This window comes from Mytilus galloprovincialis, chromosome 8 (genome assembly GCF_965363235.1).
Source record: "Mytilus galloprovincialis chromosome 8, xbMytGall1.hap1.1, whole genome shotgun sequence".
Classification (NCBI taxonomy): Eukaryota; Metazoa; Mollusca; class Bivalvia; order Mytilida; family Mytilidae; genus Mytilus; species Mytilus galloprovincialis.
Window position 1 is genome coordinate 71900495 of NC_134845.1, and position 17046 is coordinate 71917540.

The 17046-nt window shown below is 32.5% G+C and overlaps 1 protein-coding gene across 9 annotated transcripts in view; it reads right to left on the reverse strand.

The window, feature by feature from the left end:
• Positions 1 to 7604: 7604 nt before the first annotated feature.
• Positions 7605 to 17046, reverse strand: part of LOC143042509 (coiled-coil domain-containing protein 169-like) — a 52048-nt gene continuing 42606 nt past the window's right edge. For all 9 annotated transcript variants that reach the window (XM_076214851.1, XM_076214844.1, XM_076214850.1 and 6 more), the window contains one exon: positions 7605 to 9962. In XM_076214851.1, coding sequence (XP_076070966.1) covers positions 9866 to 9962 — 97 coding nt within the window. In that variant the 3' untranslated portion in view covers positions 7605 to 9865. The remainder of the gene's footprint in view (positions 9963 to 17046) is intronic.

Sequence of the window (17046 nt, forward strand, 5' to 3'; positions counted from 1 at the left end):
TTATAATCAGGTTACTTAGTGTGAATGTGTATTCATGTTTTTTTTAAGTTTAAATGTACTTTAATCATACTAATCTTTCTAATCATTCTAATCATTTTCTGTGCTTTATTTTGTGATTCATTTGATTATACAAGCTAAAATTTTTGGCACCATGATTGGTTAATAAAATCATCTTATCTTATCTTATCCCCCGTATGATGTAATTTCAGATAATTATTACATGACACACAAGGTCATGCCAACAACTGGTTTTAGAATAAATGTGTTTATTTCTGATGGAAATAAATACCCTGTGAAAAATACCAGCGGGACAGTCAAACTCATAGATAGAAAATAAAGGCTAAAAATGAAAAAGACAAAAAAAGTACACAAGACACAGTACAATATAGAATACTAAATTCAAATATTTATTGCCATGTAAACTTTAAACATTAAGTTTGTGACATACAAAATAATAAACAATATAACTATATTTCACATATATATATATACACAATCATTCATTTACAGTAAATATTCCAGTGTCCCCTGTCCTCAGTTCTAATGTCCTTTTGATGTAGGACCCCAATTTATTTACTTGTGATGGTGTTGATGGATTGAGTATAAAAATCAACTTTTCTTCATCAGATAAATCTTTAACAGAAAAATTAAAATCCAAATTGTTAAAAAAGTTATTTCTTAGTTCCATATTTAATTTACAATCTAATATAAAATGTTTTTCGTTTTCTAATGTTTTACATTTAAGGCATAATCTCTGCTCTCTAGGAATATTAGTATGTCTGCCTGTTTCTATATTTAAATTATGGTCACTAATTCTTAGTTTTGTTATTAATTTTCTATATGTAAAGTTTGATGTTCTTAAATTGTCTTCAAAACGTAAATTTTGTTTAAGATTCTTATATAAATAAAGTTTACTTTTTTCATCAATGTTTTGCATCTTATCATGTATCAAATTTTCAAAGTAGTTTTTAGAGCTTGTTTTTATATAAACTTTAAATGAATTATTTATTTTTTTGTCTGAACTAGTATTTTGTTGAATTTGTGCTATATCTAAATTAAGTTCACTTAAAATATTTTTTACATAGGTAAACCAGGAGTATACTCCTTCGGAGTCTAAGTTTTTACTAAGCGTGTAAGATTCTTTCAAAAGAGGATTTAACTTACACCTTTCAAATCTCTTTAAATATAATAAAGTTTGTGTTTTAATATTAAATTCTATAGGAAGTCTCCCCAATTCAGCTCTAGTTGCAAGATTAGATGCATTCTTTCTAGTTCCTAGTAAAAATTTACAAAAATGCAAGTGTAATTTTTCAATTGGACTTTTTTCTGCAAAACTTAAAATATCTACTTCTTTTCCAGAATTTAAAGCTCTATTTTTTGCTCTAAAAAGAGATATATATGTGTCTAAATATGTAACTTCAGAGTTGTATATCATTATTGGTTTTATGAGAGAATCAAAGAGGTGGCATGCAACTTTGACTGGTAAATTATTCAAAGACTTTGTGTAAGCTTTCAACCCAAATAATGCTTTTTGGGCTTTTTTGACAAGTTCTTTAGTACTATGAGACATGTTGCCATTGCATTTAATAAATAAGCCTAAAAATGAGTATTCTGATACATTATCAATGTTACTGTTTTTAAAATTTAAAAATGATTTTTCTAGTTTAGAGCATGTCCTATTAAATATCATAGATTTTGTCTTTTTAATATTCAATTGTATCTGCCATTTATCACAGTATAAAGCTAAATTGTTGAGACTATTCTGTAGCCCTGTTTTAGTTTCTGAAAAAATTAACAAGTCATCTGCAAAAAGCAGGCAACTTAGTTTTGAGTCTATAATTTTTAGAGGATAACACAAGTCATTTTCAAAGACCTCTGTGATGTCATTAATGAATATATTAAATAAAGTAGGACTCAGTGAATCACCTTGTTTTACCCCTCTTGTAATATTAAACATATCAGTTACCATGTTTTTGTATTTAATTGAAGACCCAGTGTCATCATATTGATGTTTTATAATGTTAAAAAGTTTCTTTCCTACCCCCATATTATAAAATTTGTACAAAAGAGCATCTCTCCATACAGAGTCAAATGCCTTTCTTAAATCTACAAAACAAGCATAAAATTTCTTTTTGTTTTTATGTAAATACTTATTTATTAGAGATTTTAATATAAAAATGCTATCTGCAGTTCTGTGGTTCTCTCTAAAACCAAATTGACTGTTACTTAATTGTTCATCTATAATTTTAGTAAGCCAATTGTTTAGAGTTGCATTAAATATTTTTGCAAGACAATTAATCATAGAGACTGCTCTGTAGTTATTGGGATCATTTTTATCTCCAGATTTATGTAATGGGACTAAAAATGAGTTTCTCCATGTTTTAGGGTATTTCCCTGTTAGTAGAATAAGGCCTTTTTTTTTTAATTAGTTGGTTTACGGATCCGCCGACCCGATTTTGTTTAAAAGTGAAATAAAATTAAAATTTTGATTTCGTGTTGTTTTTTATTCCGCCGACCCGATTTTTCGAGTGCTGTGAATAAAAAAATCCGAGGCGTTCCAAAACGTTTTGTCTGTGTCAATAAAGCGTTTGTAGTGAACGGCGTATTTTGAAAAGCTTCGAAATGACGCAGACGAATTCAAAAACCCAACGAGGGAGGACCATGGAGTCTGACGGCTTCATCTACTTTCAGTTGAATATTAACTTTGATGGTCAACGTACTGAGAGCACTTTTATCAAATGCAAACCTAAGCAAACAATCGGCGATGCCATATTCGACAATATGGCTGATGAAAATGTTGCCATTGTCAAGGTACAAACAGTTTCGCCACCAAACAAAACTAGGGCAGACACCCCTACCAGTACACCCGTAGAAGTGCTTGCGTCCTTTGGGGCAAAAATTATATTTGTTTCATTTCTCATTATCATATTCTCATCCTAATTATGCATCTGATTAGCCACTAGACATTAAACAACAATTGACCATCCATCCATCAAATGCAAAGCATATCAAGATAAGAGCTAAACTATTTCTCCTCCTCAACCCCTGTAATGTCATGAATGAACAGCATTTTTTTTTTTTTTTTCCTCCAACTCAAATTTTTCAGAACAGTTATACGTGAACAAAAAAAAAATCTAAGATTGCTATTTTATTTTTATTTTTTTTACCTCCTCCGACCCTAACCTTTGACACTAGTTGTCCGTAAACCAACTAATTAAAAAAAAAAGGCCTAAGATTAAATATTTTTACATAATTTTTAATCATAAATGGGTTAGAGTATTTTATAACTTCATTTATAATTCTATCAGGGCCAGCAACTTTCCCTAATTTTAGTCCATTTATAACTTTTTTTATTTCAGAGAAACTGAATGGTTTATCTGTTTCTAAATTTTCTATAATATTATTTTCTATATTCTTAAGTTTATTTTCTATTTCCCTTTGGAAGGTAGCATTAATTTTAGTTGGATTTCCTTGATCTATAAAGTGTTTGATCAGTTTGTCTTCTTCTTTTAATATTTCAGGGATATCATCATTTTCATCTGTTCTTTTTTTTACAAATGATTTTAGAATGTTCCAATATTCTTTTGGACTTTTACCACTATTATCCGACAGTGAAGCAAATATTTTTTCTTTATATTCTATTTTCTTTAGCTTTACCATCTTTTAAAGATTTTTACAAAGAAAAAAATATTTTTGTTTTAAATGATTATTAATAGGGTTATTTTTTATTTTATTACCAATGGATCCCACAAAAAAACTGGGGGTAATTCTCATCTGCTCCGGAAGGGTGGGTAGATCCTACTTCACATGTGGTACCCGTCGTGTTGCTCATGTTATTACAAACCCGGTAAATATTCTAATTAGGAGGTCATATTCCTGAAAAGGGGAGGGTGAGTAAATCACTATAATTAAATACTAAAATATACAGTATCGTAACTATATCCTTTCCGAATAAGTCTGTTTAAAGGTTTGGTAAGCTTTAGAGGTGAATGCCGACATTTTTGTGCTTTGTCAAAATTATAACAATAAAATATTGGATGTGAAATATCTGAGGAACGTATAAGATATCTACATGTTGATTGATATTTACGAATGTTGGCCTTGTACCAATGATATAATTTTAGTAAATATTGGGACTAGTTTGTGACATCCTGATGAAATAATTTTTACAGATATTTGTTTTGTTGAATTCAAATACGTTGTTACATACACGAGCGAATAAAACAAGTTGATATATATATAAACACCATAAGATGGTGTCAAGGAAACGTCACCACCTAAAAAGAGATAATTAACAATAGGAAATGAAAAATCATCTCTTTTATTATAAATTTTGGTATTAAGCTTCCCGTTAAAGATATAGATATCAAGATTCAGGAAAGAGCAGTGTTCATTGTTAGTTTTAGCGTTATTTAAAGTCAGTTCGGCTGGATAAATCTCTTAGTGTACATACTGAAGTTGTCATTACGTATGTACCAAAACGTATATCCCAATTACAATAAGTATAAAATGTATAAACAGTTAACAACGCGTGTACTCGATCATATATATTAAAATTTCGTGTGCATTTAAGTTTAAACACTCGCTTATTAAATATCGAGATGACCGCCGGATACTGCTGACGGTCAAATAACCCGATATAAACATAAACATAAATTTAAATAGATTGCGATCTCGTGCAATTGGATTTTTATAGGTCTGTTTGATTTCATGTTATATTTACGTTTTTATCTAGTTTTTTTGTGTGGATCGAATCAGTCTACGGAATGACTTGACTTATGCATGCACAACCCATCTCTTTCTAATGAATTAGATTGAAGGTCACATGCAGATTTAGTGAGGTCGAATTATTTAACTTGCAAGTGAACAATTCATCACCGATATTTCTTTGCTTATTTTGACAATATTGAACCAAATTGGCTGCTAAAATTCATTTTTATTAATGATTGAACCAAACGAAATCATATTCTATCGTTTTTTTAATATCTCATAGCTATAGTGCCCCTTTAAAGAGTGAGTCAATTTATCTGCATAAATAAATCAGTAAAAAAAATCAAACTTTTTCTTTAAATGCTATTTCATGGACTTGAGGATAAGCGTTTGCCCAAGTTTCATAACAATCAATAAAGGTTTACTAATGTTTAATGTCGATAAAGTTTAACATAAGACTGTCTGTACATGTTAACTGTAAAAAACTAAGTCCATCTACAAGAACCCGTTTATCAGTAAAATACGGGAAAATGAAAATAAACGTTTTCAAAATTTTGCTCTGTATACTGTATTTCGGTAAAAAAAAATCCATGTGGGTTGGTTTGACAAAGTTTTTGTTGTCTAGAATAATCTTTCACCACAGACTGAACCTAAATGTTGACGCCGACGACGGAAACCAGGATTGCTATGTTTCGCTTCCGCGAAAAAAAAAAACCCTCGCATGCTCTACAAAAGATGGAAAGAACATAATATGCGTCTCAATGCGATTATATAATTCATTCTATAATAACAGCTGCTCGGTATGGTATAAAGTCTTTTTGAACTCGTTGGCTGCGCTCACTCGACAAAAAGCTTCATCTTGTGACTTACAGCTAATATTTTGTATAGTGAATGAAAAAATACTTCCGTTGTTTCAATACGTAAGAAATTATCTAAATCCGTGCATCTCACGAAAAAAATATAGTTGACCTATTGCATAAAGTACAAGAAAAACAGACTTAAAAACAAAAACTTAACATTAAGCAATGAACTTTAAAAATGAGGTCAAGGTCAGATAACACCTGCCAGTTGGACATATACATCTAACAATCACTTTGTACACCAAATAAAGTAGATATTTTGATTATAGTATATGAGAAATCGACTTGACTGCAAAAACTAAACCTTGTCACTGATCCACGAAAGAGGACAAGGTCAAGTGAGAACTGTCGGACAGGCATGAGGATCTTGAAAGGTACGCACATACCAAATATAGTTATCAAGTAGTCACTAAACCATGAAAATGAGTTCAAGGACAATGTGCAATGGATATGGCAGATGGAAACTTCGTAACATAAGGCATCTATATAGAAAATATGAAGGACTCAGGTATTCTACCTTCAGAAATCTCAAGCTTTTAAGAATTAGTTAATGCGCCACCTGATCACTATGTCGCTTTCTGCATCAGAAGTCGCAGGCTCTACAAAAACTGTTATAATGTCTAAATGGTTCCGCAATGACAAATGTAAAAAAGAAATCTAATGGCCTGATTTGCGAACAAAATAATGAACGAAAAACAAATATAATCAATAATGATCAATCTAATTAAAAACCGATCTCTCATCGCTTCTGTTTCTGATATGTCGCGTGGGAGATCTAACGAAACCGGCTTTGAGGTCACATGTGAGTGAACTAAAAGTCATGAATTTATAAAGATATGCAAATGAGTTGACGACCTATTAATAAGCCAATCAAAAAAGTTTATGCATTTTTATGACTGACGATTTCGTCGTAAATAAAATGAGTTACACCCCTTTGCCTTACGTTAAACTTCCAAGATCGTGGAAGACTCAATTTCATTGGTCGAAAAAGACACACATACGAGGTCACTCACATGTGACCTCAAAGCGGGTTTCGTTAGATCTCCCACGCGACATATCCAGAAACAGGAGCGATGAGAGATCGGTTTTTAATTAGATTGAATAATGATAAATCGACAACCACTGAACTACAGGCCCCTGACTAAGGACTTGGGTCTACAGTATTTATCTTGTGGTCTGATATTCACAGCTGGAAATATGGTACCAACAGATGACTGAAAATATATATAATAGTTATACCATGTGCTTTTATTTACAGAGGGTCTTTACACAATGTAATTATTAATTTACTCCCTTGTGACATGCTCTTGGATTTTTACAAAATGTTCAGATGGATCGAGTTGCATATTAAATTCCTTGGATGGATAATATAATAAAATCAAATCATTAAAGACTGCTGTGCAGCATTAACATTAACCAATGAACCCGAAAAATGAGGCCAAAGTCAGATAAACTCTGCCAGACATACATGTTCACCTTACTAGCAATTCAGAACCAATTATAGCCACCTATTGCTTATTTTAACCCTATAAAATATAAAGCTTTCTACAAATAGTTAGCCCTGCTGCAACTGTTATCCGCATGTCTTCCATTCTATGACTTTTGTTATAGGCTAGAAAATAAAAAAATCAACAGAAAGACATGAGGATAAAAGTAAAATTGGTATAGTTTACCTAAACGTTAACCTTGGCAATTAGAAGGTGTTACATGTATTTGGAGTGTATTCCTTTTGTATTAAATATTAAGTGATCAAATTTTATAAGGATTGAAATACATGAAATCCTATAAATAAGAAGGTGTTGTTTGAGTGTCATCCAAGTTACAATGTATAAAAAGTTAATAGTCATGACGGACAATAATTTGATCATTGGTTTCTGAAATTGTTGAAAATGTGAAGTTTTTGAAAGGTCTATGATGACCTTTATCAACTTTCATGAAAGGATTTCATTCAAACATATTCAATGACTAGTTCAGACAGATGATATCCGATTCAGCATCAAGTATTATAAAACTCAAAAAAATATAACACATATAAACAAGCATTGATATATTTTAATAAATGAAGACATCTTAAACCAGTGTCACCACTACCAGGAGTGCAGACATTATACCTTCATTGACACATTTAATGATTCTGATTAATGATATCCCTACATTATTATTCGGTACAAAATGAGATTAAACATAATAAAGTAAGGTGCTATATATATAGTTTGAAAATAATTTTTATATTCAGTTAAAGGTTTACCTTTATATATATAATTAACATGCTTTATATATATAATTATCAGTACATTTATAAAAAACATAGCAATTTTCATTAAAGTTTAATTTTTTTTTACACTAACTTGTTCTAACAATGCATTTAATAGGTAGGTCAAATTAAAATAAGTTATAAAATGTCCCAGGTGAAATGATTTTCTCTTATTCATTTACAGGTTTCGGACCAGTTTGAAAAACTACACATGGTCTCATGTGAATTGCCACTATGGTTTGTATGGTGGAATCTATTATTAGTACTAGTGATTTGTTTCACTAGGAGATGCACTGAAATTGACTGAATGAAAAGACTTCAGAGCTCCCAAGATTAATCTTATATTAAAGCAAACTATGTTACCATGGATTGATTATTAATCATTGAAAACCATTTTCATGAAATTAGTGGGTAAAAGTATACCATGAATTTAAATGTTCAGCAAAGTATTTTCTAAAGGTTTGTGTGAGCAAACTTTGGCAAATACACAGTAATATCGTCATACATCGATTAAGTGAAGAAAAAATATATGGGAAACACATGAAATTGAATACATGTGTGCATCCACGATAATTACAGTTGTTTTTCAATTTACAAATATTAGTAACCACAAAAATAAATGAATTCACATTAATTGATCACAATGTTTGTACCGTAATACCCTTCTCTATATTCTCATTTAACTGTAATAAGATTGCAAATGCTGAAATATCTCGCTTGCATTTTTGCCCATGTTTGATTTTATGTTGTTATTGCTTAAGAACCAGACTGCACTGAAACTGACCATTGACCAACGAATCATAAAAATGTGGTCAAGGAGAGATGATACTTGCCAGACACACATATACAATCAAAACAATCATTCCATATACCAAATATAGTTGACCTAATGATAATCGTTTTTGAGACACAACTTAATCACAAAAACTTGACATTGTCCAAAGAACCATGAAAATAAGGTCAAGTTCAGATGATACCTGCTAGACTGACATGTATGCCTTATAATCATTCCATATACCAAATATATTTACCCTATTGCTTATCGATAGTAATTGAGAAATAGACCTGAACAAAAAACAAAACATTTTCCAATGAACCATGAATATGAGTTCAAGGTTAGATGAAACCTGACAGACTGAAATTTACACAATCATTACATTTAAATTACCACATATAGTTGACCTACTGCTTATAATACTTGAGAAATCAACCTAATCAAGTAACTTTCACCTTCATTACCAATCCATGACATGAGGTTGAGGTTTGATAAACCCCGTCTGACAGACATGGATGGATATCCCATATCTGTTGTTTTTTTTTATTATGTATCCCTTACAAGGAACCCATATATCAAATACAGTTATCCTATTTCAGTAAGTGAAAAATGTACACAAAAAAAACCCCACCCTACATATTAATAAAGCAGTCACTCTACCCTGAAAATAAGGTCAAGGACAATAGACAAAGGCCAGACTGAAATTTTGTAACATAAGGCATCTGCATACAAGTTACCCTCTGAAATATAAATCTTTGTACAAGTTCTTATACTTCTATTGGATTGTAATCCCTATGGTCTTGCATTATCAACTTCAAACTCAGGCGAGACAAAATGTTATGTACATATATATAAATATGAATATCTAATGACATGATCATGTGGTGTACATATATATATAAATATGAATATCTAATGACATGATCATGTGATGTACATATATATATAAATATGAATATCTAATGACATGATCATGTGATGTACATATATATATATAAATATGAATATCTAATGACATGATCATGTGATGTACATAATATAAATATGAATATCTAATGACATGATCATGTGATGTACATATATATATAAATATGAATATCTAATGACATGATCATGTGATGTACATATATATATAAATATGAATATCTAATGACATGATCATGTGATGTACATATATATATAAATATGAATATCTAATGACATGATCATGTGATGTAATTAGTGAACAGTTATTGCGTACAGACTGTAAAAGTTAGCACATTTAACTTAAGTCATTTCTAAACTTGGTAAATTTTTCACTCCAGCTGTCTTTTTAATGGGGCCTCTTTTTGGATCTATAATTCTTTGATCTTCTGGTATATTACTGAAATTAAATACAAAACTAATACATTAGTTTAAACGGATAGTAGCTACGATTTTCATTAAAATTACTTTTTTAAACTATATGCCGAATTTTGTACAAAAAGTTAAATAATTATGATTAAAACAATTACTGGTTACGTCCCATTAAGCATTTAGAAGCTTTTTAACGTTTAACACTTACATTTATTTATTATCTATAGATAATAATTCGATGTTAAGCCCAACCCTTATTCATATGACCTTTACCCGTCAGTTCCCAATGCGCAATCGCACATTGTGCCTCGAAGGGAAAATGGTCGAACAGGGGAATGTTATCGCGGAAATGGTACGCGAATTTACAGTTTCAGCGAGAAAAGAAACAAAAAAGAGGTGCAGACAAGTTATTGTAAATTAAAAATTAAAAACGTCGATGAGATCGGTCATTAAAATCACTCAAAACACCTGCTACGCAGGCAAAGTCGAACAGAAGAAGCCGACGGTTTGCGTAATGTTTACATTTCTTAAATTTTCCAGATCACATGATTATAAATCTCAACGTGTTCATAATTGTCAAAAATATGTTTATAAATTTACGGGCAGTAATCTCCCACCTTAGAAGAAATTAGAAATCAACTTCCTAAACTTTAGTATTATTCTTCAAGTGTATCCTTCATGGAGGCCCCGATTTAACACACAAACACGTGTATACATTATCGGCATGGTTTGGTCATACAAATGTAATAACAAGTGTATAATATCGCCGTTGTTGGAGAATCTTGAGTTGGAATAATATGCCGTTATTTGTTATATTTTTTATTTACATAATTTGATAAATGGCGTCAAATATGTACGTTTAATAAAGAGTAATTATCAAATATGTAAGAAAACAAAAAGCACGTGTTCGTATCTATATATATCTTGGTTAGCTCACTCGCTATGTCGGCAAAGTTCGGGAAGTAAACCCGATGCATAATTAATGAGATGAATAGGCACACAACACGATATGAATTATCAATTATTAACACTTCTGTAGTTTATGAAAACATTCTAGCGATCTTATTGCTTATATTTAGTACATGTCTTTGATTTTAGCAGCTTTAAAACTTGTTCATAATTTTGTCAAAATCGTAGCTACTATCCCTTTAACACATAAAAAAAGACAGTAAAAATGTCATTTTGTAATTAAGATGCATGTATATACCAAAACAGGTAAATTATTATTAATAACTAAATATTTTATTCAGGAAACCACTAACAACATATAAATAATACAACAAATTCACCATAAGTAATACCATCTCTGTCGTAATGCCCACGATAGTCTGATTGCCGGGGCATTGAACAATACAATGTCTGTGATAGCTAAAATGTACTGGAAAGAGGACATTTGAAAGGGTCTTGATGAATACATATATTTTTTCCAGTAAAAGGAAATTATAACCTTTTCTTGGATTTAAGAGATGTCATGTCTTTAAACATTATTTACCGACCGTGCAAGGGCTGTATAGCCAGTCAAGGTTATCAAAAATTTCCTTCACCTACATATAGGATCATAACAACTTCTTCAAAATCAATAAAAAATTAAAAGAATAAAGGTGCACATGAAAACACATGACAGCAATTATAATCAAACTTGTGTGTAATATATACTTTGATTAAATTCAAGGAGTTAAACATATACTACTTGTCATGTAGAACCTGTTTTTCCCCAATAGCTATTTGTTGTATCTAGTAAGGAAAGTATCTATTTAGTTATATAAGAGAAACTGTTCAAAGATTAGCCCGATTTTGATAGCAAAAAAAAAAATATAAAAACCAACTTCATTGATATCATAGTTTAAATTACATGACATGATTATTTAGAATTTTTACTGATGTTTTTTTCTAGTTTAGTTTTTAGTTAAGTTGAAGTATAAAAAAATTGTTATTTAAATGCAAGTGCAATTATGTGTGTGTGTGTGTTTGAGTGTTCTCTTTCCCTTATTATTTCCCTTATTTGCTAAAATGTTAACATTCAAGCAATATAAATCTCATATAATATATATCATACTCAAATCAATGTCCAGCCTCAAACTATGTATGTGACGTCATGATAATCAAGGCCATACCAATCGAATATATAGGACAAAGTTCTGAGAAAAGGATATAGATTTGAAGCTGGTCACATATTTAATGATTATATGTATATTATACCAGTATAATATGAAAAACAGATATATTCATTTTTATGTTTTTAATTATCAAAACCTATTTAAAAACAGGATCGTAAAAAAATCAAGAAAATATAAAACTAGGGACTCTAAAGAGCCCGCGTCGCTCACCTAGGTCTATGTGGATCTTCAACAATGTACTTTCTATTTCAATGTAGACTAAAATAAAATTCATGACTAAACCTTTTTTTGTTGTTGATTTTCATGGCATTGCTTATCAATATATCAGTTTACAATTTCTCTCAATCGTCTATAGTTTTTGGCCAAACGTATCATGAAAAATTATCCATTAAGGGCAATAACTCCTATAGGATAACTACTGATTATTTCATCTATGCTGATCTTTTTGCAGGTCTTGTCTTGCAGATCATTTTTGCTTTTAAAAGGCTTCTATCTTATCTATCTACATTTTTTGAGATAATAGGTAACCAGATGCTGGGCGCAGCTTTATACAACCGCAGAGGTTGAACCCTGAACGGTTGGGGCAAGTATGGACACAACATTCAAGCTGGATTCAGCTCTAAATTTGGATTGTGATTAAATAGTTGACACAGCATAGGTTTCGGACACAGAATGAATGTGGTCTAATGAACTTAAAATATTTTTTTTGCCTTTGAGCAATTCACTATTCTGTTGATTAGTAATCCTCTCAAAATAATGGTTGAAGAAATTTTCTTTTTATTTATGAAATCTGAAATGAGAAAAATTTACCCCCCCCCTTTTTTTCACATCCCCCTTTCCCTTTTTCCAAAACTGATCTCAATTCAAATTTCTAATGGAGTTTGCAACAATAACTACTCATTTAAATACATCATAAAATATTAAAATGTAACAAAAGGTGCTTGTTATCACTGCATGGTAAAGATTGTTTTAATTTATCAGTTGGTAGTAAAAGTGAATATACATTGTATATTGTATAAAACAATGATTAAAGTTGATTCAATTACTATTCTGGACAAAGAAAGATAACTCCAATCAATTGAAAATTTCTTGCTATTGCACAATATTGTGCAATTAGATATTTCTTGCTATTGCGCAATACTGTGCAATTGAAAATATTTGCTATTTCACAATACTGTGCAATTGAAGATTTCTTGCTATTGAGCAATACTGTGCTATTGAAAATTTCTTGCTATTGCACAATACTGTGCAATTGAAGATTTCTTGCTATTGCTGAATACTGTGCAATTGAAAATTTCTTGCTATTGCACAATACTTAATATAATAATTTTGGATCCTGATTTGAACCAACTTGAAAACTGGGCCCATAATCAAAAATCTAAGTATATGTTTAGATTCAGCATATCAAAAAAGCCCAAGAATTCAATTTTTGTTAAAATCAAACGTAGTTTAACTTTGGACCCTTTGTACTTTAATGTAGACCAATTTGAAAACGGGACTAAAAATTTAAAATCTACATACACAGTTAGATTTGGCATATCAAAGAACCCCAATTATTCTATTTTTGATGAAATCAAACAAAGTTTAATTTTGGACCCCGATTTGGACTTACTTGAAAACTGGGCCAATAATAAAAAATCTAAGTACATTTTAGATTCAGCATATCAAAGAACCCCAAGGATTCAATTTTTGTTAAAATCAAACTAAGTTTAATTTTGGACCCTTTGGACCTTAATGTAGACCAATTTGAAAACGGGACCAAAAATTAAGAATCTACATACACAGTTAGATTCGGCATATCAAAGAACCCCAATTATTCAATTTTTGATGAAATCAAACAAAGTTCAATTTTGGACCCTTTGGGCCCCTTATTCCTAAACTGTTGGGACCAAAACTCCCAAAATCAATCCCAACCTTCCTTTTGTGGTCATAAACCTTGTGTTTAAATTTCATAGATTTCTATTTACTTAAACTAAAGTTATAGTGCGAAAACCAAGAAAATGCTTATTTTGGCCCTTTTTGGCCCCCAATTCCTAAATTATTGGGACTAAAACTCCCAAAATCAATCCCAACCTTCCTTTTGTGGTCATAAACCTTTGTGTTAAAATTTCATAGATTTCTATTCACTTTTACTAAAGTTAGAGTGCGAAAACTAAAAGTATTCGGACGACGATGACGACGCAGACGACGACGCCAACGTGATTCCAATATACGACCAAAAAATTTTTAATTTTTGCGGTCGTATAACTAGAGGCTCTCAAGAGCCTGTATCGCTCACCTGATTCTACTTGGGTTTTTGAAATCATATAAAAAAATATAAAATTTGGCTAAAAGTGACAACACAACCTCATTTATAAGGAAAGGAACATGTTTAATTTCATTCAAAAGTCCCCCACTGGCGGCCATCTTGGATGACGGATCGGCTACAAAGTAACAACACTTGGTCAGCACCTCAAAAGGAACATTCATGCAATGTTTGGTTTTATTCCATTCAGTGGTTCTCTAAAAAGTAAAATCACAAAAATACTGAACTCAGAGGAAAATCAATTTGAAAAGTCCATAATCACATGGCAAAATCAAAAAACAAAACGCATCAAAAAAGAAGTCATTTGTATGCATTTCCCATAGGGTCCTATGTTAAACTAAGTCCCCCGCTGGGGGCAATCTTGGATATTGGATCGGCTACAAAGTAACAACACTTGGTCAGCACCACATTAGGAACATTCATGCCATGTTTGATTTCATTCCATTCAGTGGTTCTCTAAAAGAAGTCATTTGTATGCATTTCCCATAGGGTCCTATGTTAAACTAAGTCCCACGCTGGCGGCCATCTTGGATGATGGATCAGCTACAAAGTAACAACACTTGGTCAGCACCACATAAGGAACATTCATGCCATGTTTGGTTTCATTCCATTCAGTGGTTCACTAGAAGAAGTGATTTGTATGCATTTCCAATAGGGTCCTATGTTAAACTAAGTCCCCCGCTGGCGGCCTTCTTGGATAATGGATCAGCTACAAAGTAACAACACTTGGTCAGCACTCCATAAGGAACATTCATGCTATGTTTGGTTTCATTCCATTTAGTGGTTCTCTAGAAGAAGTCATTTGTATGCATTTCCCATAGGGTCCTATGTTAAACTAAGTCCCCTGCTGGCGGCCATCTTGGATGATGGATCGGCTACAAAGTAACAACACTTGGTCAGCATCCCATAAGGAACATTCATGCTATGTTTGGTTTTATTCCATTCAGTGGTTCTCTAAAAGAAGTCATTTGTATGCATTTCCCATAGGGTCCTATGTTAAACTAAGTCCCCGGCTGGCGGCCATTTTGAATGATGGATCAGCAACAAAGTAACAACACTTGGTCAGCACCTCATAAGGAACATTCATGCCATGTTTGGTTTCATTCCATTCAGTGGTTCTCTAAAAGAAGTCATTTGTATGCATTTCCCATAGGGTCCTATGTTAAACTAAGTCCCCCGCTGGCGGCCATCTTGGATGATGGATCGGCTACAAAGTAACAACACTTGGTCAGCACCCCATAAGGAACATTCATGCTATGTTTGGTTTTATTCCATTCAGTGGTTCTCTAAAAGAAGTCATTTGTATGCATTTCCCATAGGGTCCTATGTTAAACTAAGTCCCCTGCTGGCGGCCATCTTTGATGATGGATCGGCTACAAAGTATCAACACTTGGTCAGCACCACATAAGGAACATTCATGCCATGTTTGGTTTCATTCCATTCAGTGGTACACTAGAAGAAGTCATTTGTATGCATTTCCCATAGGGTCCTATGTTAAACTAAGTCCCCTGCTGGCGGCCATCTTGGATGATGGATCGGCTACAAAGTAACAACACTTGGTCAGCATCCCATAAGGAACATTCATGCTATGTTTGGTTTTATTCCATTCAGTGGTTCTCTAAAAGAAGTCATTTGTATGCATTTCCCATAGGGTCCTATGTTAAACTAAGTCCCCGGCTGGCGGCCATCTTGAATGATGGATCAGCAACAAATTAACAACACTTGGTCAGCACCTCATAAGGAACATTCATGCCATGTTTGGTTTCATTCCATTCAGTGGTTCTCTAAAAGAAGTCATTTGTATGCATTTCCCATAGGGTCCTATGTTAAACTAAGTCCCCCGCTGGCGGCCATCTTGGATGATGGATCGGCTACAAAGTAACAACACTTGGTCAGCACCCCATAAGGAACATTCATGCTATGTTTGGTTTTATTCCATTCAGTGGTTCTCTAAAAGAAGTCATTTGTATGCATTTCCCATAGGGTCCTATGTTAAACTAAGTCCCCTGCTGGCGGCCATCTTTGATGATGGATCGGCTACAAAGTATCAACACTTGGTCAGCACCACATAAGGAACATTCATGCCATGTTTGGTTTCATTCCATTCAGTGGTACACTAGAAGAAGTCATTTGTATGCATTTCCAATAGGGTCCTATGTTAAACTAAGTCCCCGCTGGTGGCCATCTTGGATAATGGATCGGCTACAAAGTAACAACACTTGGTTATCACTCCATAAGGAACATTCATGCTATGTTTGGTTTCATTCCATTTAGTGGTTCTCTAGAAGAAGTCATTTGTATGCATTTCCCATAGGGTCCTATGTTAAACTAAGTCCCCCGCTGGCGGCCATCTTGGATGATGGATCGGCAACAAAGTAACAACACTTGGTCAGTACCTCATAAGGAATATTCATGCCATGTTTGGTTTCATTCCATTCAATGGTTCTCTAGAAGAAGTCATTTGTATGCATTTCCCATAGGGTCCTATGTTAAACTAAGTCCCCCGCTGGCGGCCATCTTGGATAATGGATCGGCTACAAAGTAACAACACTTGGTCAGCACCTCATAAGGAACATTCATGCCATGTTTGGTTCCATTCCATTCAGTGGTTCTCTAGAAGAAGTTCAAAATGTAAATTGTTAACGACGACGACGACGACGACGATGGACGACGGACGCCAAGTGGTGAGA